General features: G+C 34.7%; 2 protein-coding genes across 2 annotated transcripts; one reads left to right on the plus strand and one right to left on the minus strand.

Moving 5' to 3' along the window:
• Positions 1 to 6,819: 6,819 nt before the first annotated feature.
• On the minus strand, positions 6,820 to 12,234 carry LOC129301701 (uncharacterized). Its single transcript, XM_054940300.1, has 11 exons — positions 12,011 to 12,234; positions 11,447 to 11,601; positions 10,815 to 11,358; positions 10,530 to 10,679; positions 9,184 to 9,857; positions 9,025 to 9,099; positions 8,766 to 8,949; positions 8,587 to 8,685; positions 8,371 to 8,437; positions 7,870 to 8,047; positions 6,820 to 7,753 (listed from the first exon to the last, which is right to left on the minus strand). The coding sequence occupies exons 1-11, from the start codon at positions 12,101 to 12,103 to the stop codon at positions 7,129 to 7,131; spliced, it is 2,844 nt and encodes a 947-aa protein (XP_054796275.1). The 5' UTR covers positions 12,104 to 12,234; the 3' UTR covers positions 6,820 to 7,128.
• Positions 12,235 to 16,255: 4,021 nt separating this feature from the next.
• On the plus strand, positions 16,256 to 17,822 carry LOC129304152 (transcription initiation factor TFIID subunit 15-like). The gene is made up of 4 exons (XM_054943825.1): positions 16,256 to 16,387; positions 16,534 to 16,914; positions 17,314 to 17,427; positions 17,530 to 17,822. Exons 2-3 carry the CDS (start codon positions 16,559 to 16,561, stop codon positions 17,411 to 17,413), a joined length of 456 nt encoding a protein of 151 aa, XP_054799800.1. The 5' UTR covers positions 16,256 to 16,387; positions 16,534 to 16,558; the 3' UTR covers positions 17,414 to 17,427; positions 17,530 to 17,822.
• The last annotated feature ends 7,770 nt before the right edge of the window (positions 17,823 to 25,592 follow it).

The following is a 25,592-nucleotide window of genomic DNA, read 5'->3' on the forward strand; positions in this document are numbered from 1 at the left end:
CTTGGTTCCTTTTTCTTTGGATGATAGCTGAAATATCCCACTCCACTAACCACAATTAATCAATAAAGCTCATGATAATCACATGATTAACACAAAAAAGGTGATTACCAAGTTTTAATTTAAATTCAAGGGATCCTAAATTTTCATAACCAAAATGGTTTAAAAAAATCAAAATATCTTATATCAGAGTAAATACAAGTTACAGAAGCATAGGATGCTTCAGAGGAGTGAAAGAAATCGAAAACAAGTAAAAAATAACTCTTTCGCTATGTGATAAGGTATGCGTTGTGGCTAGTGCACACTACACCACAGTGCATTGCTCCCTGTGTTATACACCGCGGCTCAAGCGCCACAAATTTTGCATGAAAGTTCAGCAGATTCTACTATCATTTAACAGCAAAATTGAGGTACTTTTGATACACCCCAATTCTTCATTTGATGTCCGAATGAAGTGATTTAAGTGTCTACAGAAAGCTCTTTACATGAACTAAATAATGACATAGGTTTCACTTTTAAAACAAGTCACACCAGGAAGTTAGACACCCAAACACATTTTAATTATTTTTTACAACTTTCATACAAAAAGGGTGTCCAAAACTCTTAATGAGTACCAAAGGCCTTTCTTAACACCTGGACCATATCTATTGAACTTAGGACTACCAGTACAACACGTCACATGCACTAAAACACAAGTCACTCCTCAACCCCTTTTGACCAAAAACAGAAGGGGAGCCAAATATCCATTACCTTGCATCAACAATCAATGTAATATGTACAAATCATCATTTCTACACTTGCACTAGTGTTTTAGCCCTGTAAACATATATATCCCAATATGCATAAATATTTAGGGCCTAAAATACAATTCAAACATTTCCAACAAAATAGAGCAAGTATAATAGCATGCAACTTAGAATTAGCATTTAAATTCTATTACACAAAATAAAGCTAAGCTAGAAGCATATAATAGGAATGTGCTAATTCCTAGCCTCTTGAGCCTTCTTCCTTTTTGCACCAAAGCTAAAGCCTGAAAAGTATTAAATAAAAGGGGTGAGTTTAGCCACTCAGTAACTAAGGTAAAACCTACCCTATGTAGTTATATATCAATTATAAACCAAGTACATGCATATAAAACTAAGTACGTAAAACATACTTTAACACATATCAATTATTAATCCAACTAATATGTTTTCATATCACATATGCTAGGTACATAATCACAAAATCACTCACACATGTGATCATGACCCGATTTATCACATGACTTGTCATAATTCAAAGTAGGTGACACATCATAGGTTTATATAGGCAATGATCAATCAATCTTATACCCTCCTTATTTCTTCACATCGAAATCGTAGGCTATAACACTGAATAGGGTTCTATCCATATGACTAGATTACCCAAGCTCATCAATTATGAGGTATGACCCGACTAAAGATTACATTACTTACTCTTGAACCATGGCTTCCCCCATTCTTGAATCTCTAGGGTGTTTTATACTCTAAGCTATTCTTCTCATTGAACTAGTGGAGAAAGCTAAGTTTTAGTTTTTTGACAAACTATGAGACAGTCCCTCGACAAACTATAGGATAAGGCTATATTCCCGTGCACCGGAAGGTAGCCTAAATATCATATGAATTTTTTCTCTACTCCTTATCCCTAGGCGAACTCCCACCATTAATCATGCTATAAACTATACTCACTTTTTTCCTCATTTTCCTTTATTGTTTATCATATTTACATATTGGGATCACGATCATGCACTACCTAAGTGAGCATCCAATAACATTTCATCACATTCTCCTCATTTATCACACTAATCCATTTCTTTATTAACACACATTTACCTCAACACAATGTCACATTCATCTTCCCAAATACATATGTATATTCAAAGTTCAAAACCATCTTGTTTTCATATTTTACATTTCAAGCCAAAAATAGCATTAAGCACATTCAAATTTTCATACACTTCTCAAAGCTAATACATGCTTTCATATTGAAAATGAATCCATGCATGCAACAATCACAATTTACAATTAGCAATCAATTAACATATAACTATCTAAAGTAGGATTCCCCCAATTATCTCAAACCTTTGAAAGGTCAAAAGTTTACCCCTTAGTATAAGAGTTTTCAAGCTTGAATTCCCTAATCAAATAGGTGATCAAGAGCCAAAACTACAATCAATCAAATTGAATTTTATCAACATTACCAACTCAGGCATTAAACCCTCAATCTTCAATTCTAAATTGCTCAATATTCACTCTACAAGTGTTTGAGCCTATTCCTTGGTTTTATTAATTACCTTTAGTCTCCAATAACATTAATGAACCATTAAATTCTTATTAATGGCATCACAATCTTTAAACCACCCATAATAAATGAAATTTTTGAATATTGATGGTGCCCAACAACCCAATACACTAAAATTCATTATACTTAAATTTAGATATTTTAATCTACTCTTATTAACTTAATTTGAGTCAATAAATTTGGACCCATAATTCATATGGATTAGAAATTCACTTTCACTATCAAACCCTAACTATAAACTTATAAATGTAAAAAAAATGGGGAGATTAATGAGTGTGGTACTTACGTTCAGTGTTTATAGCCTCCAAAATACTCTCAATATCATCTACAAGTAAACCCTAACAGAGCTTCGTGTGTCTCTTCATTTTTTCCTTTCTTCCTCTATTTTTATCTTATTTTCACACCCGATATCCATAAAATTCACACTGTGTGTTGCGGTGCCTGTCCCTACGTACCGCAACATGTGGTACAGAGAAAGCAGCTCTTATTTTGTGGCCCTGTGCACTACAGCATGCCACGACATATGGCACATATGCTTTTTAGCTTGTTTTTCTCCACTTTTTGGTCCCTAAGTAACCCAATTTCATTCTGGACCTATATTATACCTGAAATTTTAACTAAAAATACTTATTATTCTCCTTTAACCACACATTATGTCAACTTACTTAATTATCTTAATTAGCTTAGGAAATCAGAGAATTAAAAATTGAGATGTTACAATGGCAGTGGCATGAAAGAATTTTGTGTTTTAATCACCCCATTTCAACCCTTTGCATCTAAATTTTTGGTACCAAATCAATTTCTCCTGTAGGAAAACCTTATTATAATCCTTCCAAAGGGATTTTTCCAATTTCTTGAGGAAGTAATTATCTTTAAAATTTCTATTATGATCAATCCCTTCTAATCTTAGGATTCTCCTTTTTTTGCAGAAATACTATCAAAATTATTTTTATTCCATTTGGAAGCAAGTTTAGCAAAAGTAGAAGTCCCTTCTATCCATTCATTACCATATTAAGATTTTTTTATAATATTTTTGAAGGAGTCTTCTAACAATCACGTTAGCATATCTCGTTGTTTGGTAACACATTTATCATCAAGTTGTACATGGATCAGCCAATGATTCAAACCACATTTAAAAAGATGATAGCTGTTGGCTTTAGTGTAGGAGAATCTCCATTTCATATTACAAAAAGCCCAGTCAAGTCTTTCCTTAACATTGCCTTTCTCCCAAGTAAACCTCTCTCCAATAAAATTAAACTCAAAGAGATTGGAAAGGTTGATGCATTGTTTAAAGAGCTTCATCGACCTCCAATTATAACCATTACCACCACATTTATCCTCACAAGATAAGTAGGCATTGAAATTACTAATAAGGAGCTAAGGTTTATTAATGTTTTTGGACAGGTTGATAATTGATTACTAAAGTTCAATGCAATTACAAGGGTTGGGATCCTCATAAATGCAGGATAAAAGATAGGAAGTGTTATGAAGTAGGATGTTGATTTTACAATGAAGGAGCTAAACATTAAAGTATAACTATTCAATATTAACTATATCATTATTCTAAAGCAACCAAATGCCTCCAACATAGCCACTGGCTTCAACACGAATCCAATCAGAGAAACCTAATTTTCTAACAATTTTTATTAGCTTTAACACCACTAACTCTAGTTTCAACCAGGATAAAAATTTAGATGTTATAGCTATTAGAAATTTCTTTAACCCTGGAAGGAAAACTTTTAGCATAAGAACTTCTACAATTCTAAAAAATAATATTCATGGAAAAATTAAAATAAAAGAAAAAACCTATAATGCTAATTAATTGTTAGCATCAGAATGCATTTCCTCAATTTGATCATCACTGAAATCATCATCTTCTAAATCCTCATTAATAGGATTATTTTCTAAGTCTTCATCGAACAGATCATTATCTATGTCTTCATCTTCAATGTGTTCATCCTCAACAAGGATCATGTTTTCTAGGTCCCTCAAATTGTTGTTTTGATTGTTCATTATGATGACATCACTGAATTGTGTCTCAAGAATGACAAAAGGAGAAGTGTCAAGATTAGGAGGCTTCTTTTATATTTGATTAAGTGTCAATTTTTCATTATCATTATTGCTATTATTCTAAACATTCAAATTAGTGAGATGCTTTTTCTCTTTCTAAAATTTGCTGATAGGCTGTGTTGCATTTATGGCCTTATCCTTAATACTTATGTTGATGGGCTGAGAAGAGGAGCCCAAGTTCCTTTTATTTCCTTTTACCTCTAAATAGGTTATTTTAATGGTCTTGCATGTTATGTTATTAAGCTCTACCTTTTCCTTTATTGCTTTAATATTTAGGGAACTTGGGCCTTCCCAATTGAACCATGGCCCAACTTGCTTTTTCTTATTTCCTTTATTGGGGTTTGATTGATCATCTACTCCTTCAGTCGATTCCTTCATATTACCACAAGATCATTCCACCAGGTTATCATTTGCGTCACTCTGCCTCATTCTCTTAGACTCAGATAGGTCTTTCTTTCTCCATACTTTCCTGACAAGGTTGTTAGGATGGCTCATAAAAGGTTTGAGCTATTTGCATTCACTGCTACCTCTTCTGTAGTCATCGCCATTGACCTAGCTAAGGTTAGATAGTAAATCAAATCGAGATTTGGTAGAGAGATTTGTAGCTTGACCTGTGTGAAGACGGCTATGATGTTGATTGTAGTTTATGTTTGTTGGAGACTCAAAATTTTTGCCTGTTGGAAATATCGTGTATCATGAGTAAATTAGTCTTTGAGGTTTATTCCATTCACCATAATCATCTTCTGATAATTTTTTTCGATAAACTATAGAGATCTGAGTTCGAATGATTGTTTAAACTGGTTTGATCTTCTTTTTTCCCCTGCTGTGACTCCTTCTCATTTTGATTCTTTTAAGCATTTTTTGGGTTCTGAGGACAATTATTTTTATTATGACTGTAGCAACCATAACTAAAAGAGATGAGATTTAAGCTCTCAGATTCCAAGTTATAAAGTTCATCCCTTATGAGCAATCTCGGAACAAGCTTCTTTTGTAGATCAATTTCTCATTAATCTTGGCAAATTTTCCCCTCTTAGTTTTGCCAATGATATCTTTGGAATTTAATTTTAAGAGAGTATTGATATCAAATTTTAAAATTTTCCTAATACAATTCCCTATTCTCCAAAGTATGTTTTTGTCATAACATTGAATTGGCACATTTGAAAGCCTAACCCAGAAAGCAATATTTCCTAACGAGTTTATGATAGGATTGAAATTAAAGGACCATCTCTGGATTAGAATGCAATGATCAAATATGGTCCAATGGTCACCATTCAGAATATGCTTATAAGCTCTAGGATTGTTAGTTCTCATGATATAATAGTTATTGACTAAGTCAATTAATTCAAAGTCCTTAAGATTCCACATTTTAGTTAACATTGGTTTGAGTATTCTCAAACGAAGATGAATGCTGGGGGTGTTAATGACTAGTGCATGCATCCAATGTAAGTAGATATCTGTCCATTCTTCATTTGAGATTGGAACCATTGAATAGCGATCCATTAGTTTCTCTGTTGATTCAAATGGATTCCATTTCTTTTCTAACTCTTTTGCAAGGTCATCATTAATGTATCAGGTATCATTAGCCTCTTTAATTCCATAGCAGCTATTGTAGCCTATCAGTGAATCTTTGTATGATATTGGAGCTTTAAAGGCATGAATTCCTTTGATCGTGTTGTCTTTGTTCGCTGGACTTCCTCCTTGAATTTCCATTGGTTAAGTAGTAATGAAGGTCTCTTCTTTTCCAGCTTGATGTTCATCTGATTCATTTAGCATGTTTATTGATAGCTTTTTGTCTTGGACTTTAGTAACCATTTCATCATTTAACTTTATCACATTGCGATTCAATAGATCAATTTCATCTTTGAAAGCAAGAGGATCCATGGCTTCTTTGATGTGTGGCGATACAGAGAACTTGAAGTAAGGATCAAGAGCAAATTTTAAATTCATCAAGAAAAAGCAATGATGGTACAAGAAGCAAAGAGATGAAGAAAAGAGCTAGGGTAGAAGATAGGCCTTCTCTCCAGAAAACTAGAGAGAAGGTGGAGCTTCTCTGTCTAAGTTCACTTGGAAAAGTATGTTTGAAGAAAGAAGCAAACGAAATGGAATAAAAAGAGAAATCCCAAGCGAAAGCTCTCGCCTGACAAAATGAAAAGGTCATTTCATCATGTAAGTGTCCATCCAACAGGTTACCCAGGAACCTATTTTCACAACAAATTGTTGGTCTGATCAAGTTCATCCAATAGGTTAGGTGCGAACCTGTTTACAGTGATTGGTGTCACAATTTTGAAACAAGATGACAACAACGTTTACACTTATTAATAACTACATGCCCTCTCCTTCAAGCGTTGACTTGCCTTTGTTACAAAATAATAATAATAATACTAACAACAACAACAACTGCTACTACTACTACTACTACATGCCCAATACTGAAATCTTTAGATCGACCCCTCATCCTCATCAATTTAATTTTGGTTGGAGCAAGTTCAATTCAATTACATGCATACAAGAGTTCATGCGACGCTTAAAAGTCCATCTAATTACACTTGTTGACATGCCCGCATCCGGCAGAGGCAAGACAACCAACGACATTACATAAATCATAAGCAAGGTTCTGCACTTCTTCGATCAAGAAAAATGTTCTCGAATCAATCATTATTTTTACAATTTTTTTTAAGCACTACCCTTTCTGATTCAGATCGGATGATAATCCAAACTTGTTCGCATTGAGAGATCCTTTCAGCTTTTGGGATCGTCCGTCACTTGCCTGTTATCCTCTGAATTCCCATGATCATTGGTTTTCGAAACAATGCATGGGGTCAGTGGCGGGAAGGAAGGTACAGCTTTCAATATGAATTTCCTGCCACTTCTCAAGCCTCCTGAAGAGCTTGAACCAAGTTCACGTAGATGACTGTGAGGAGGTGATACTCTCTTCTGCTTAGGGGAACTTGTTTTCACAGACTTAATGGGCGTTGAGGCTTCCTTCAACATCTCAGGTGTTTCATCTTCTAAAATGTCATAAAGTCTACTGCCCGATTCAAGACATTGGAGAGATTTAGTTTCACCTGATTTAGTCATTGGGGTGATTGGTGAACTACGCCACCGAAGGGAACCACCGGATAGAACACGTGGAATGTGTGTCTGATCTCTTGTTTTAGTTGAGAATGAAGCACTAGACATTGATTGAGAATTAGAAATAGCCAGCTGCCCTACTTTGGCAACTGAATTACATCTTGGTGATGATTGATCCATTATTTCCATGTTGATATCCTGTTGCCGATCATTAGAGGCATTTCTTATCATCCCTGTGCCTGGAAGATATTTCCCAGAAGGAGCTCGAAAATTTGCAGCTTGCTTTCCTTGGCTGGATACAAATAAAATGACAAGAATGAGAGCCCAAAAGGGGGCACATGCCGAAGACTTGTATTGAAGCTTACGGTTTTTACATTCCATAAGTATATATAGAGCATGGGATCGTACTCTGAGCATTGCAAAGACGGTGTTAGAGGAGAAAGGCAGTGTAGATCATACAACTCTCCGTGTAACAAATCCGTCTTATTTGCCTCCGTTTCCAGCTTACTGTGAAGCGTGCCATTTGATCCTTCTTCTGCTCTGTTTCTCCTTTCTTCACTCAAAGCATATTCAATGGCAACGTAATCTGAGATACACAGACACAGACCCATTTTAACCAGCATTCTAAGTTGCATTTCTCAAAAGATCTTTCTCCCCACTGCTTTTTTTTTTCTTTGGGGGGGGGGGGATTGACAAGTATGTTTTATGTTATATTTCATTTGACTTGGCAGTCAGATTCGGACTTTCTGCATAATAAATTCATAGCCTTCTAAAGTGAATTGCAGATGATAACATCATGCATTCTAGCCTTTAGCTCAGTTGGGAATAAAATTACTCATGAGACAAAAAATTAAATAAAAGTTTGTGGAGCACTAAGAATTAACAAACAATAGTAATATAAAATCTTACCTTCTTTCCTGCCATATACATTCTTACATCCCTCGCATCGACATCCGCTGGAGCATCCGACATTAGCCTTTTCCAAATGAAAAAAAAAAAAAAGTGCAAATAGCAGATATTAGCCTTTTCCAAATTGAACGCAAAAGTGCAATTAGCGGGCCGGGCGCAGCAGAAAAAAGTTGTGAAATTTTTGAAGAATAACGCATGTCAAATGACAAACGCAACCTGATAACATTCACAATATTTTTTCAGACACATTGACTTTTTGCAGTTGCAACCTCTTTTATGTCTTGCTGATGATGGTGTCGTTATATTGGTATCGTCCTGAAAGGGCACATGAAATGAAAGCATTAATTCTGAAAACAAAAGATTAGAAGAAGGGGTGAACAAGATGGCTTTCATACCATATTATTTGAAGGCAAATCAGCAACATGCTGCACAATCTTGGGGGCAAATGCAAGTGGGTTACGGGTTTCTATTTGCTGCCTTGTCTCAAGAACCAAATCCCCATGTTCTGGTCTATTAAAGCAGTCTTGGCAAGCACAAGACTCAGCACAAAATAATCCGGCTGCAAAACAATCACAGTAACTGCAAACAAATAGATCAAAATACATACTACATACCATAAAAAAGTGACAGCGGAAAATATAAGAATTAACTTACAGTTTTAAACATTTACTCTTCTTACAGTTGCACCTTTTACAACCATCATCATCAGTGGGGTTTGAGGTTCTCTTCCTGAAGAACAATGCAGCATTTGGTGATCCCGCCAAATACACAAAGAACGAAAAATCATAAAGAAGGAAAAATAAAAGAACTAACTTTTTCTTTTTGGGGCTCGTTTGATTGGAATCTTCAAAATTTCCATCACCTAGAGAGCTTAATTGTCTCTCATCTTGGACACTTGATGGATGCTCGACGTGTATTGACAAATTTGCTTGCTCTATAGAGCTCGGGGAATCGGAGGCGAGAGGATCCGCAGTTATTGAAGCATTCCTTTCGTGCCTCTCACGTTCATTGCCAATCGATAGTTGCTCATCCATGTTTGATGAAATTAAGCCCGTCTTTAAGTCCTCAGCATTGCGGCAGCTCAGTGAAGTAGCTGACTTCCCGCCTTGTAAACCTGAACAGCCCTCTGCTAACCTCATACCTGTAAATGCAGCACGGCCATGGGGCATAGCATTTACAATGCTATTTAGGTGTAACCCAATGCCTGATGGCTTAGAACTTTTGGCAGGGAAGATTTCACTACGCCGATGAGAAAATGTGGTAGTGATAGGTTTGGACTTCGTGAACATTCTCTTTTCACCTGCAGTATCATTTAGTGCAACATGAGAAGCTTCTAAATCTTTAGAATCTGGGGAGTTAGCTGAGGGTATTAAATCTTCGGGAACATGGGCTTGAAGCGGGGAGCTGTTCAAATTTCCAAAAGCACTTGACGTAGCCTCCCCAAACTGAAGGCAACGTCTACGCAGGCCCCGGTGCTTTTGGCTGGCCTGCATTGATTATATGTAGTTAACATAGTGCACAAGAACAATCTAAATGGATTAAATAGCAAACAAGATAAATGCCTGAAAAACATGTTGTCATCAATTTTCCTATAAAAATTCGATTAAATATTGGTCATTCAACAAGCAGATAATGCCACACTTGTTTTCATCGTACCTAATTCAAATCTTTAAACAAGAAAACTACGTATTAAACAGTGACACAAGATAATTCCGTAAATGAAGGTCCTGTTACCTTAATCGAAGAGATCCCCATAACCATGATGTGATACATAATTAGGTCTAAAAATTTGAAATCCTCTCATGATTGACTGAAATGAAATTTTCTATTTGTATATTATTTCATCAAAGTTCCTTTTTTAAAAACATTCTGCTATGTTTCGTGCCAGGCTGCATAAGAACTAATAAAATGCCACAGTCAGCAAAGCAGATTATCGTTCTCTTGATTGAGATTGACGTGAGCAAATCCAAAATGACGGGAGGAAAAAAGAATAAAAATTGTCAAGTTTACAATTATTCACCATGAAATAACATATTCAGATTAAACGAATTTAATAACATGAAAAATAAGACAGAGTTGGATGGTACTACATGAACAAAATCAGAAGACCAAAATGTAAAAACGCAAACCAGACAAAAACCAAGTCTGATGATCTATACATTGGTGCTGTCCTGTGACATGTTCTGTACGCTTACGCAAGAGGTTGTCTCCATCTCGCCACCATCTTCACTTTCTTTTACATCCAGCAAAGGCTCAAGCATCGACTGAGAGGTACAATCACAACAATCCTGCATTTCATTTCCTGTGCACTGAACCTCGAAATTTAGCAAAGCAATAAATACCCCCCCCCCAAAAAAGAAAAAAGCTAGTTAACAGAGTTACATATTTTACTGACTGTCCTGTAAGTACTACGTCAAATATAAACGACAGCATTGGATCGTTACCAGGACAATTGAATCATCAGAACGTCGTTTCTCCAAAACACGGTCAACAGATAAAATGGACTCTGACTTTGCGCATTCTTGAGAAGGCCATTCAACAGCTTTCTCCCCTTCTACTTTCTCTGCTTCATCAACTAATCTTGGCTTTTCTTGATAACTGGCTTCAGACTCCCCCAACAAAAGTGAAGGTTCGTTCATCTTGTCACCGGGGCCCTTTTTGTCATCAACTTTTGATATGGCTTTCTTTGAGTGAGTAAAGTCATTTAGTGATGATTCAACATGTTCATTAGATTGTTTCACATCCGGGTTGACTGAATGCCCCGAAGACAAGTGATCAATATCTGAAGGATCAGCTAAATATTCATCTACAGATTCCACACACAGTGAAGGGCTGCAGTGTTGAGCATTTGAATCATTCTTGCCATCAGCTATAAATCCCGGCGGTAAAGAAGTAGGTTTGTCAGAATCAACGGGATTATCAACAAGGCTCCTGCCTCCATTGACACTATGAGAAATTTCTACAGTGGCTGATTGAGAGCATTGAGGCCTAATATTGACAAAGTTTGTCAACAAACAACCAGTGCAAACGCATTGGAAAAAAGGTGTGCCACGAATTTACAATTAAGTCAGTATACCTCTCCAAGAACTTTGATCCACGATGAGGATTAATACGAGGTGATGTGAAGACGACAGGGGGAGAATTAAGTCCAAGGAAATCTTGAGCCACACGAGAAGCCTTGACAGACTTTATTGGAGATAAATTGTTTACAAAGCTGAAAAAAGGGGACTCCTGGAATTTAAAATACCAAGCACATGAGAAATTCACCAACGTCATTTCGCAAATAAGATTGGTCTTGACAAACAACTAGTTTATAAGTGATTCTTTAGACGTGTCTAGACAGGTAGATTAATCAGTGCAGCTACAAAATATTAATGTTCGATTGTCTGTGGTTTGAGCAAGCACATGTGCAGCATTGAGTCCTAGCTAAACTAAGATGACTAACTAGAGTGCAGCACTTAAATCCACACCAATTAACCGACAATTTAACAAGATTAATAAATATATCTAAATGTGGAAAAAAGACAATAATCTCAAAGCGATCTATGGCCCAAAAATAAACAAAAATAACATCGTCAAAAAATAAATGAGTCGAGTGCAGGGAGTATAGGAGAAGTGAAGAAAAAGAAGGTTAATTTACTTGAACAGGAGGAGATTCAGAAGAAACAGCAGCAGCATCAGTGGAGATGGAAATGGAGGTTTTCTTTGTAGCATCAGGAGTATCCATGATCATCAAGGTCCCTTGTCAACCCTAGACTCAGCTTTCTGCATCTTTTTGCTCTTGTGCGTTGTGCCTTCCAGAGATTGAAACTGCCGAGAAATGCCAATTTTTTTTTTTTTTTAAGTTTTACCATTCGGGGGAAGAGCGTGAGAGCCGAAAGTTCAAGGGCGGGGTTTGAATTGAGAGCGGGAAGCGGCGTCACTGGCCTTCTTCTTTGATGTGGGCCGGACCTTCTCCGCCTCGATCTTCTCAATCATCGTATTCACAGAAAATGAATATGATTTTTTTCGAGTGAGAAATGGGTACGATGGATGGCCCATTTGTATTTTAGCCCGAACATAGATGGAGAGGGTAACTATAATTATGGGCTTGGGCTTTGATACTAATGAGAAATGGCCCACAATCAAATTAGGGTTAAACATTGGGAAAAACAAGCATCTGAATTTTTTTTTTTTATCAAGTTTTTGAATCAAACTTAAAATTAAAATGCACAAAGTATCTGATTTCCCATATAACAATATGGCCTCTGAATCGAATCATGCATTTTTCATTCTTGTGCTTTGATTGAATAATATAATAATAAAGATACATGCCTTGGCTCAAAAAGGAAAATATATTAAAAAAAATGAGATGAGAGAAAAGAAAAGTGGAGGAATGTAGGGCCTGTTTGGCAGCTTGATCTATAAACAATTTTTTATTTTTCAGAACAAAAGGATAAAAAAATTTAGTAACACATTTTTAAAAAGTATTCTAGAGAATAAAAAATAAAATAATATTCTAGAGAATAGAAAAATAAAAATAACTCTTATTCTGAGATTATTATTCAACAGAACAAGAAAAAAAATAAAAAAATACTTATTTTTATTATTTTTTTATTCTCAGAATATATTTTATAAAATATCATTTTTCAAAACAATAAAATAAAAATAATTTCAAACAGTCCCTAATTTCTTCCTCTATGTTTGGCTAAGCAAAAAAAAAAATTAATTTCATGTGGACTGTAATAACCTTATTATTATACAATTGTTTATTATATGTTACAAATTGAATAAAAATGTAATTGTAATTTATTTTATTCAAACGAATTATTTTGTCAAATTTGAAAATTCATTCACAATGAAGAGAGAGGCAGGTTGGAAATTTGAAAGTTGAGTTCTTTTTTTTTTTTCATCTTCTTATATTTGAAGAGAAGAGTTAACGATAAACGCACACGGGTCTAACATGTTTTTTTTTTTTCAATTTCCTCTCGTTAACCAAGTAAGGAAAAATGTCATTCATTTTCTCCCCACTTTTCTCCTTTTCCTACTTTTCTCTCTTGCAAAGTATAACATATAGGGAAGTGCATCAAAATTTAATTCTTAAAAAACATATTCTTATTCATTGTTTGGTACATGCATAATTTTCACTTGAAATTTTTGATTTAACTCGAGGGACTAAATTATACATATGTTCATTAAAAAAAATACAGGACAAGGTAAATGAACATAACGAATAGTCAATGACGCGACGGAATATTAACTTTAATTTATCTCTTTTTTTTATATAGAATATCAATTAACTTCTATCTATACAGCCACAAAATTACAAAAATGGAATATATATTGCTAGATACGATTTTTACCATAATTCATAATAAATTTTAACCCTTAAAATTCCATAGTTTTCTATTTTATCGTTGAATATGCGGCAGGCTTTTGAGGAGAGGATTTTCTTCGAAGCTTTGTGCACAGAAGATAATTAAGCGATTTGGGCGGAACACTGCAAAATCAACAAAATGGATGGACATTTGAGGACTCCCAGAGCATATTGTAAAAGATATTGGAGGTCTAAAAAGTAAAAGAAAAGAAAAAAACTTTGTTTTTTGGTAACTGAGAAGAGAAAACTTTAATCATTGTGATGGCGTCACTCCCATAATTTCTACCACCTCACGTGCATGCAACCTGGACACGAATTACGTGAAATGTACAATTTAGCAGATGCACTAAAATTGGCTAGTATTTTGTTACACCACAGGACAAAGACTGAAAATTATTAAACAACAACAATTACGACCTTTTCTGTTACAATAAATTTTGCAGGTTCGTGAAATTAAACTAGATCATTGAGGCTATCGTTGGGATGAAGAAATAATGAAGAATGACGTGGAGTAATATTAGGTGCAGTTTCTTAAATTAAAGTGAGTATTAGTTTTAATTAAATATAATAAAAACTGGGAGTACATGTCCATGCATGCACGTGTAGACGTAAGTGATGGTAAAAGTAAAACGCAAGAAAGTGAATACATGTGTAGGTTAGGATTTTAAGGAGTGTGCGAACTTGTTTAATGGACGAGAATCGTTTCATCAGTTGAGGGGATAATATAATAGTAATATAACGAAAAGATAAAGATGAAACGAGAAAGCATATGTAAACGTTAGGCGTACATGGGTTTGATCATATGCATGGAAGCATTTCCCAATGAGAGAATCGAATCAGTACTCTTCCTCCTCTTTCTTTTTGCTTTTTCACAGCTTGCCACAGCCTTTCTTTACCATTCCCCGAGGAAAATGGTGGGTGATATCTCTCAGTTTTTAAGTTTCTTGTTTTTCCTTTTTCCTCTTTTGCGTTCTTCTTTGTATGTTTTCTCTCTTTCTTCTCCATCTTTCCCTCTTTATCACACTGGTGAACGTATAGGAGGGAAAGGGAGAAAGAAAGAGAAAGATAGTAAGCGTTAATGAGGAGGGTGGAAAAGAAAATGACAGCGAAAAAGCCATATCAGTAATGAAGGAGAAAAGGAAAAGAAAGGATGGTCAAAAATTGAACCTCGAACACTTCTCTTTTCCATCACCATCAACTTCGACTTTCTTTATCGAAACTCTACCAATTTTTGCTCCTTTCTTTGAGTTTTGAACCATTCCAATACCAATCAGTATTTGCCTATCAATGGGAATCCTTCTCTTGCACTAAACCGTAATTCAGTAATCATTCACTGTGAGCTATTCCTCTATGTACAATCTCTGACAACATAATATCGGGCATCGTGAAACATAATTAATTTCTATTCATTCTTGACATGTCCCATCCATGGCTAATTCAAATGCTTCTTAAAAACCTTGGTATTTACATGTCAAAAACTCATGGAATTGGGACGCTTTTAATTAAGTCACATTATGTTAAACTTTTCTTCATTCCTGGTGTTTAACGGATTCGATAATTAAGAGATGATATGAAAAATTGAAGAAGATCAGCTGTTGGTTGATGCTGTGTTATTAGAACATTGACTTATAATTGAGTCCCAAGTACAAAAGAGGAATATTCAAAATTGAAAAGCAACACCTATTTTTATCATTTATAGTTTTCTGACTTCCCTTGTTACTCCTGGCCATTCTGAAAGTATTAGTGAAAGTGAGACATGGCCCCTTCTCAGTAACATATATATATATATATATATATTTGAATCTTTGAATGCGAATATATACAAGGGGGGACAGTGGGGTCGATCCTCTCTTAAGGTTTTTCCTTGAAGTGTGAGGAATATTCATTTTGTCTGGCGATAAACTATGAACTGTGTTCCTCCTTATCCAATCCTGGATGGTATAAAAACAAAAAAGGAAGCACTTAGATCATGCGGTGGTAAGGACCATTTTGTCTTGTGCTTCTTTTTCCTCCGTCAAACAACATCCACCCACAGTCAAAGACCTGTTTTTGTTATCACTTATGCGCTACAAAGATTTATTTAGAGATTACGATGCATGCTAATCTGCTTTATGCAGTAAACACAAAAGGCGCAGCTTGACAAAGTTGAACAATTCAACTCCATTTTCCCCATAATTTTTTACGTGCATGCTGTGAGAGATTTAAGCAAGCATGCTCCTTTTCTTTGGACGACTTCAAAGATATCTCAGCTGATGGATTTGTTACAACTTCACAAGCCAACTATTAATCCCCACACACACACACTCACACACAAACATTTGGCTTTATTCTGAACCATGAAAGAGGGCTCTGATGTGTACGTGCACTTTGTACTAAGCCACTCCCAAAAACCCTAAAAGATGCTGCTGTAACCAAAAATAGCTTTTAATTTATTAATTATATATTTTGGTGTTGTATAAAGTCGCATTTCAAAAATCTCTTTTTCCCTTTTCCTAATTTTAGTTTTTGATGATATCATGTTTCAAGGAAGAAAAATAAAAGAAATAAAAACTCGCACTCATTTTTCGAGGCCTTAATGCCAGTATATAAGGCACCTCAAGCCCATCACCAACAATCACAACACACAATATATCTTGTTCAACTCCATCGAAGCTGCTCTTGGTGAGCACTCGTCCTTATATATAATCTTGTTTTGTTTTACATTATATCCTTTCTGGCTGGCATTAACTAGTTTCCCATACTTGATATATATACATCTACTGCAATGCTGATACTGATACATGCGTGGGCTTTATGGAAATGAACAGTGAAGGCTAGCACGGAGGGTTGAAAATGAGCAGACCTGGAGATTGGAACTGCAGGACATGCAACCACCTCAACTTTCAGAGGAGAGAGTCGTGCCAGCGATGCGGAGAAGGAAGGAGCGGAGGCGAATACGGCGGCTTTGGTGGCAGAGGCTTCACGACCGGACCAGATGTTCGTCCAGGTGACTGGTACTGTAACCTTGCCAACTGTGGAGCCCACAACTTCGCCAGCCGCTCCAGCTGCTTCAAGTGCGGTGCTCTCAAGGATGACTCCTCCGCCGCCGGCGGTAGTTACGACGCCGACATCCCCAGAATGAGGGGCTATGGCTACGGTACCAGCTCCAGCCGCCCTGGCTGGAAATCCGGTGACTGGATATGCAGCAGGTGAGACTTTTTAACGTAAAGTCCCACTAGGAAAAAGCTTTAGTTACTTTAAAGGCTCGGGTTGAATTCTGAAACTATATGATATGAATTCTATCTGAGTCCTTACTTTATAATTGACAGATTCCCTTGCTCTAGCAGTATTCTCTCTTTTTGTACAATTGCCAGATTCTAGATTGTTTAAATTAATTAACACGGCTCATTCAGCAACGTATAATGATAGCAGCACCAGTGATACAATTAAGTAGACACAAAATTGTCGTCATGAAGTTAAGAATGCCAAAAGATATTTTTTAAAAGTATACTGAAAAGTAAATAAATAGTCCTGAATATAACAGTAAATGAAAAAAAAAATGGTTTTATAAGATTCTTAGAGAAGCGTTTAAATTAACTTATGGACAGGTCCGGATGCAACGAGCACAACTTCGCTAATAGAATGGAGTGTTATCGGTGCAATGCACCTCGGGACTCTAGCAGCGGCAGGAATCCATATTCATCATAGAAATATCTGACATGGTATATATGTTTTTTCATATGTTCATGACATTTATATAATTGAGTAATATTTCTTCGTATTCTGTACATAAATTAACACATGTGGCTTTATATAATTTTTAGGCTGGCTGTGTCCAAGAGGAAGAGAATTGATGAAAGGCTATCCTGTCAGCGATAGCTACCTTTTTTTTTTTTTTTTTTGGGGTCCCCACCCTATATGTCACTCTGGCTATTTAATTTTTCCCTCTTAAAATTTCTATTTTCTAGCTAGGAAGAAGCTTTTGAAGAAGAATTATCTCTCATTTTGAGTTTGGTTGGCGTTGAGTATTTCTGGCATGACTCAGCAGCTAGCTTTGGCCATGTACTTCTAGTGTTATCAATCTAATATCAGTGTTTATGTATGCTTTTGAAGTTTATATGTGAGCTTCCAAATATCCCTCATTACTCTGATTAAGTTGGTAAAGGCGTGAGCTTCTCATGTTTATTTATCGTTTCAAGTACGTGTGATATTTCAGTTTTCACACCCTGAGGGGTCCAACGAATAACGAGTAATGACCTATAATTACGTGTAAATATGGTCTGCCCATATTCTCAACAACGGTCTGTAGAGGGACCACATTGGGTCACTACAGTGAACCCATCGCTGCTGCATACGCTATAACTATACTGATTCTATTTGCTCTCTACTTAATTATTACGTAGAGGCATATATTTCGCAGTTTATCATCAAACAAAATATTAGTGTTGTTGGAAAATTTTAAATAATAATCGATCGGTATACTGCTCAGAATACAGAACAAAGGATGAATTACCATTCCATCCTTGGAGAAATTTCAAGTCTTGAAAGAAACAGTTATACATTTTTGGTTAAATAAGGATATTATACTCGCACGCAGAAATATATATGTGCGGTCGTATGCGTTGCTTGCTTGCGGAGTCACTTTTTTTCTATTTTTTTGGCTTTCCTCATTTAGGAGTTAATTAAATTAAACATGGAAGATGGAACCACTAGTTTTTAATTACCTTCTATGTTAGAACCGGAGCTTTGTGTGTGTCGAAAGGTTTAATTCTGACTAGTTATATATAACTGAAAACCATTAGATACCGTAGAGACTAGACAAATATGTGCGCGAGATCATTGCAACATATCATTGCTTATAACTTTGGCCAAAAAAAAGTGTCATTCTGTACACATTAAGAAAACAAATTAATTAAGGGGGAAAAATCAATGATCAGCAACATAGGAGGGTGCTCAATCACTTGGCCTTAATCAGGAAAACCTAGATCCAGATTTGAAATCAAGGAGTCCAGGAACGCCACAGTTAATTGGTTCTGCAATACTTGGTGGCACATAGGATACCGAAACTTTAACAAAATAAAACTATTTCGCACTTTTCATGGCTGCGTGCAAAATGACCAGCGGGGGGATAAGTTAAACGGCAATAATAGTTCACGGGTCAAAAGTAGTCAGGCTATATATATATATATATATATATATAAGTCTCACTAATTAGTGACTGCTGCTACACTCCATGATATAGCTTTTAACACGATTCTTTGTTCGTTCACTTTAGTCTAAGCTTTATGTTACTTCGTATATGCGCTTTTGTGTTGATGCTCTCACAAGTACCTCCCACCTTCAATCATGTCGTTTTGGGGTCCAACGTAACTTATTGGCGATGGAAGAGAGGATTTTAGCCTAAATCTGTTGTCACTGATCACTGCTACTCGATCACTATTCTTTGCATAAGATTCCCCCCTTCGTAATTTGGGTCCCTTCCTCATTGCACTCACACACATGCACTTGCAATTATAATGCATCCATATATCCCTCCTTCTTTCAACAGTTTGCTTTATTCATATTCCCCAACCAGCTCCATTATTAGCACTAGCTATACTTCTCATGATGCATGTATTATATTCCTGCAGCTTTAAATCATTCTAAACTAGTTAGCATTCAAATTAAAGCATTCTTTTGAATCTTATATTATGAACCACTTTTGTTTCATAATATATATATATATATATACATATACTGAAAACCAGGTCAACACGGCCAGTTGAAATGGCAAGCAATCGAACTAGTGCTTTGACTGTGGGTTCAACAAATTTTTTTGTTCATGACCTCTGAGTTTAGGTGTTCGATTACAGATAACCCTTGAGCCAATACAATAGCTGAAATGTTTTTCAGTGCCTTTTTCGCACCTTTACTTGAATTGATTGGCATCATATTAATTGTTGTTGTTGTTTTTTTAGCTACACGCCCAATTCAGTTAAGCATTAATCAGAACAAGGATGTACAAATCATTCATATACAAAGAACTAGAGAGAGTTCCTTTGAAAGCTAATCTTTGTTGCTTGATTCAAAATAAAGATTTTCTAGTTCTCTATCTTGCTCGACGTTCAGAAATTTTACCATATTGTTACGCGTGAACTTGATTAATATAAATGTCACAATCCACACCCAGCTGTAATTATGTTTCCTTGTATTCAGCTACCCGTCTCTCCACCCTATAAATGAAAATGCCTGTCATAAGTGATTCACCTTATAAGGCTATATCATAATTATGCCAATATAATGGAGTAATAAATTGATCAAGTGTGGTAAAAATAATTAATAAACCAATCGTGTTTCTTATAATTAAATTAATTACTTTTTTATTAAAAAACTTTCTTTTTGAGTTTGCTGGTTGCATGCGAGCGTAACAAAGACAAGACCAGCGTAAAGAGGGATGTTGTTGAAAGCAGAGCAGCAAATATCTTTAATCATGAGGATTTATAATGTTATTTGGTCCCAAACGGCATCAAAAAAAGCAGCCAGGGGTTTGAAAATCTAACACTACTGTGACAGTCAAGGGTAGCAAAAACAAGAGAGCTTTTCAGCTAATTCCATGCACGAAAAATTAGTTCTGCTTTCAAAAACTTTCCCTTTTTCTTTTCTTTTCAAACCCTAGCAAAGCACGTTTAAAGCTTTTAAAGCCTCTGCCTTTTCTTTTTCTTCCAGACCAATTCATGCATTTATATATTAACCCTTTGGTTTACAGGTCAAACACACTATCTCGCCACAAAAGTTACATCATAAAAAGATGCATTTTCAAATCTAGTTATATATTTACTTTCATTTCTTGTTTTGTCCGGAACTTGCATTCCTTTTCTTTTGCTCTGTTGAAAACTTAATTGTTTAGTTCATGTCTTTACTCTTTAATCTTTATAGCCCATCTTATCACGTGACCATACACTCTGTGATAATTATATTTAAAATAATTTATCGTATGTAACTTAAAATAATAATCGACATTTTATTGTTAAGTATATTTTATTTAGTGAGAAATTTTATATACTCCCCACATTAAAAAAATATAAAATATTTTTTGAAAAATTAAATGTTGAAAAATATAAGACATTGTTAATCTTTTAAAGTGTAATTATTATCTTTTTTAAAAAACTGCTCCTGTCAAATAAATTATTTTATATTTATTTTAAGGTAAAAAACCTTATTAAATATGGGTAGATATAAAAAGAGGGAATACCTTTTTCAAGATATGGTTTAATTTAAAAATAAATAATTACTTTATTAAAGTGATATTAAATTAAAAATGCCTTATATTTTTTAACGAAAAGAATACCTTTATTAAGATAAAAAATAACAATTTAAATTTTTTTCAAAGTTGATTATTTAATGAGTGGTTATCAATTCCAACAATGGCATTTTTTTTTTTTTTGGGCCAGAATTCCAACAATTAGCATTTGAATTCAATGTGACGCAGGAAAATCAAAAATGAATATAACTTCCCCATACATCTCTAAATTCTCTCCATACCTCTTCCTGCCTCGTATCTATCATCCAAATCCCACTTCCTTGATCCAACGGTTCTTCCACTTTGTTGACACAAAGTATTTATTTAAATAATTTCAAATTTTGAAATCCGTAAAAAATGAATTTAAATTTTAAATATATTTTTTACAAATATTTAAATTAATATTTATAATTTATTTTTAAAAATTGAGAATCTAATTATCATTGATTTAATTTTTAGGACTCATAAGAAATCCATCTTAATGCTACCTGTTATCATCAAAATAAATAAATAATAAGAACCCACCTGCATTCATTGTATATGATATGATAGAATAATAAGAAGCCAACTAGACTTTTATCTCACCAAAAATTAATAATCAACTGATATTAACATAATCGAAGGCTTCTAATGATGGGCAATTGATAGAAGGCTAAAATGCATATAACTTATCTGAATATTGAGACAGTTGCATATAACTCTCCTTACTTTTATAAATTTAAAATTAACCCCCTTTAACTTTTAATTTTATTTTTCAAAAGCGCCTATTGTTAATTATGTTATTTTTTTATGAGAGTTAAAATGTTATTAAACTAAAAAATATTATTAAACAAAAATATTATATTGTAGAACTATTTATAATAAATTTGTTATATTTTTTAGATAGTTAAGGCATTGATAACAAAAAAAAATGTTATCATCACTATATAAAATTTTGAATATTTATGTTTATATTAGTTTTATCCATATCTTTTTGTTATCAATGGTGCATGATTTTATTATTTTAAAAGATAAATTTTTATTTATATTTTCATGTTAAATTAATGCAATGCACATGGATAAAATATTTAAAATTTTAAATATTATCATATTAGATTAATTTATCTTTTAATAATAGAAATTTATGCACCATTGATAACAAAAAAAATAGAAAAAACCAACAAAAAAGTAAATATTTTAAATTTTATATGGTGATAATAACATTTTTTTGGTTATTATCAATGCCTCAACTATTCAAAAATATAAAAAAATTATTATAAATAATTATATAATATAATATTTTTGTTTAATAATATTTTATAGTTGAATGACATTTTAACCCTCATCAAGAAATAGCATAATTAACAATAACGGATTTTGAAAAATAAAATTAAAGGTTAAGAGAGTTAATTTTAAATTTTTAAAGATAAGGGGAGTTATACGTATTTTAACCTTGATTAGAAAGGAAAGTTGAAACCACCAATTTCATAGCTAGCAAAGTGGGACAACTGTTGGATCAAGTAAGTGGGATTTGGACGGCAAATATGGAGTAGGGAAAGAGGTATCGAGAGAATGTAGGGAGAGGATTCGGATCCATCTTCTTAGTCATAAATACAAAATTTCAACTTCTTCCAGGTCTCGCATATCTATGCGACATTTTTTTTTCTTTCTTTCTTAGGCAATATGCAATATTTAAAAAAACTTTGATTAATTGTACATATTTTATATGGGTAGTTTCCAATATAAATGACTAAAGCGAGGGATATTGTTGAAAAATTAACACACGTTTTCGCTTTTGCTAATTTTCTTCATATGTGTGAAGTAATTATCTAACTTAAGCTTCTGCATTAGATACACACGTAGAAATGTCAGTAGATCCTTTTATGTATGTGTATTAAAAAAAAAAAATACACACACACACATGCGTGTACTTCCCATACCCTGTGTACGCACAGTATGAAGTATTAATAAATGGTACATGTCTATTCGGGAATTTAGATTCATTAGCTTGTGCACGGTTGTTTACAAAGTTGTCACCAAGGTGATTGCCAATCGCCTACGCCCCTCATGCCCAATATTATCCAACCTCAACAAACAAGCTTTATCCCTGGAAGAAGTATTATTGATAATATTGTAATTGCACAAGAAGTGATGCACTCTATGAGGAAGACAAAAAGAAAAAAGGAGTGGATGGCAATTAAGGTAGACTTAGAAAAAGCCTTTGATAAGTTAAGATAGAACTTTATTGAAGACATTCTGAGAGATGTTAAATTACCCCCTTCTTTGATTAATCTTATTATGAAATGTCTTACCACTTCTACAATGCAAGTGTTGTGGAATGGCAAACCTCCCCCCCCCCTTTTCACCAATGAGAGGTATTAGGCAAGGGGACCCATTATCACCATACATCTTTGTCTTGTGCATGGAAAGACTCTCTCAAGCTATTGTTGATGAAGTAGCAAATAAGAATTGGCATCCCATTAAATTAGGTTGTAAAGGTGTTCCTCTCTCTCATTTTTTTTTTTTTTGCGGATGACCTTATACTCTTTGGAGATACTTCTGAAACCCAAGTTAATGCTATTAAGAGAGTGTTACATCAATTTAGCCTCTCCTCTGGGCAGACTGTAAATCAAGCCAAAACCCATGTCTATTTCTCAAGAAACACCTCTGCTGCCACTTGTGCTTCTGTCTGTCAATCCTTGGGTTTTCAACGTACTGAGTCCCTTGGTCGCTATCTTGGTGTACATTTAATTAATGGCAGGGTCAGCTCTCAAACTTACAACTACTCTTGAAAGACTCAACCAAAAGCTAGCTGGATGGAAGAGCAAATCCCTTTTTCTAGCTGGCCGCATAACTCTTGCCAAGTCTGTCCTTACCTCTATCCCCCTCTACACTATGCAAAGTGCCATACTTCCAACCACTTGTTGCAACCAAATTAAGAAAGTCATCCGTCAATTCATATGAGGTCATTCAGCTAATCATCATGGCATCAATTTAGTTAAATGGCAGGATCTTTGTCAACCCCTTAAAAATGGAGGATGTGAGATTTTATCCCTTGAAGCACAAAATAGAGCGTTCCTCTCGAAATTGGCCTACAAGATTGTTACAGAACCAAATCTTTTTTGGGTTCGAGTACTACGAAGCAAGTATCAGCTCCAGGGCAATATCTTACAGGATGTAAATAGAAATAAATGCTCTCATTTTCTTAGAAATATTGCAAAAATTTGGCAAGACACATTGATGCATGTTAAGTGGAAGCCAGGCAATGGCAAGTCCATCAAATTTTGGTCTGATTATTGGGTTGACGATATTGGACTATTGAAAAATGTATCATATGCTGAAATAGGCGAACAAAGTCTTTCAAAGCCTATCTCGGACTTTAGGGATAATGAAGGGAGATGGAAGTGGGACTCTTTTGCTCATCTTCTTCCTGATAGCATTCTGCATCAGATTGCCAACATCCATATCAGTCAAGATGATTTTGAGAGCCCTTCTTGTTTTTGGAACCTCACTAGTAAGGGAGATTTTACTGTCAAATCAGCTTATGAGGCCTCACAATCCCTTAACTGGAATAATCAAAGCAATACTTGGTCAAGAGTTTGGAAGCTACCAATGGCCCAAAGAGTGAGAACCTTTATTTGGTTAATGTTTAAAGGGAGATTACTTACCAACTCAGAAAGAGCCCGCAGGAAATTTACTCAACATGTATAATGCTCCCTTTGTAATAGCCTACTTGAAGATATTAATCACTCTCTTAAAGAATGTCCTCTTGCTGCATCAGTCTGGAAGAGAATTCTTCCCTTGGATATGTGTACTGATTTCTATGGGAAGCCTATTAGCTCTTGGTTCATTGACTGCCTACACAATCCTTGTCTTGATACATCATAGAAGATTGGCATTAGTTTTACTTGCTGGAAGCTATGGGAAATTCAGAACCGGCGCATCTTCACTAAGGAGAGTTTTTTGAAAAATGATGTGCTTTCACAAATTAGAATCACTGTCAATCATTCTTTAGGCTCTTTTTCCATTATCACTACTTTGCTGTAATGTGTTAACTTCTCTTTTGCTTTGATTGCAATCTTGTACAGTTTCTATTTGATTTAATGAATTTCCCTTTTACTCAAAAAATAAATGGTACATGTCTTAATAAAAAATTAATTTACTATAGATGTTGATTATATTGAAATATGACCTAAAGTATCGCAGCGCATAATAATATAAATGACAATTGAATTAAAAAGGACAAAAAAGTTGAGTTAATCCCATGCTTCAAAGTTCAAACTAAGGAGCAAATGTGGTTTTGGGCTACATCGATATCACAAACTATTTGTTTAGTCCCATAACCACGTACGCTACTGCATTAGCTTGGGAGTCACCATCATCGCTACGTGCGTAACAGAAAATTTATTATTATTATTATTTTGCCTAGTGTAGAAAAATTTTTAGTGGCAACAAAATGCACATCACAATTTGCCCGTTCAAACTTTTCTATGATACAGTCGGTAAGACGATATGGTCATTTTGTCCCACAGTATTCCTATAGAAAGGCTTTCAATAATAATGGCCGCAGCTATTGTAATGACAGGGTGGTTCGCTCAAAATTGCTAAGGATAAGAGATTTCACAAAGT

The sequence above is a fragment of the Prosopis cineraria genome, unplaced genomic scaffold, assembly GCF_029017545.1.
Source record: "Prosopis cineraria cultivar Desert tree isolate PC_DT_omini unplaced genomic scaffold, ASM2901754v1 PC2, whole genome shotgun sequence".
Classification (NCBI taxonomy): Eukaryota; Viridiplantae; Streptophyta; class Magnoliopsida; order Fabales; family Fabaceae; genus Prosopis; species Prosopis cineraria.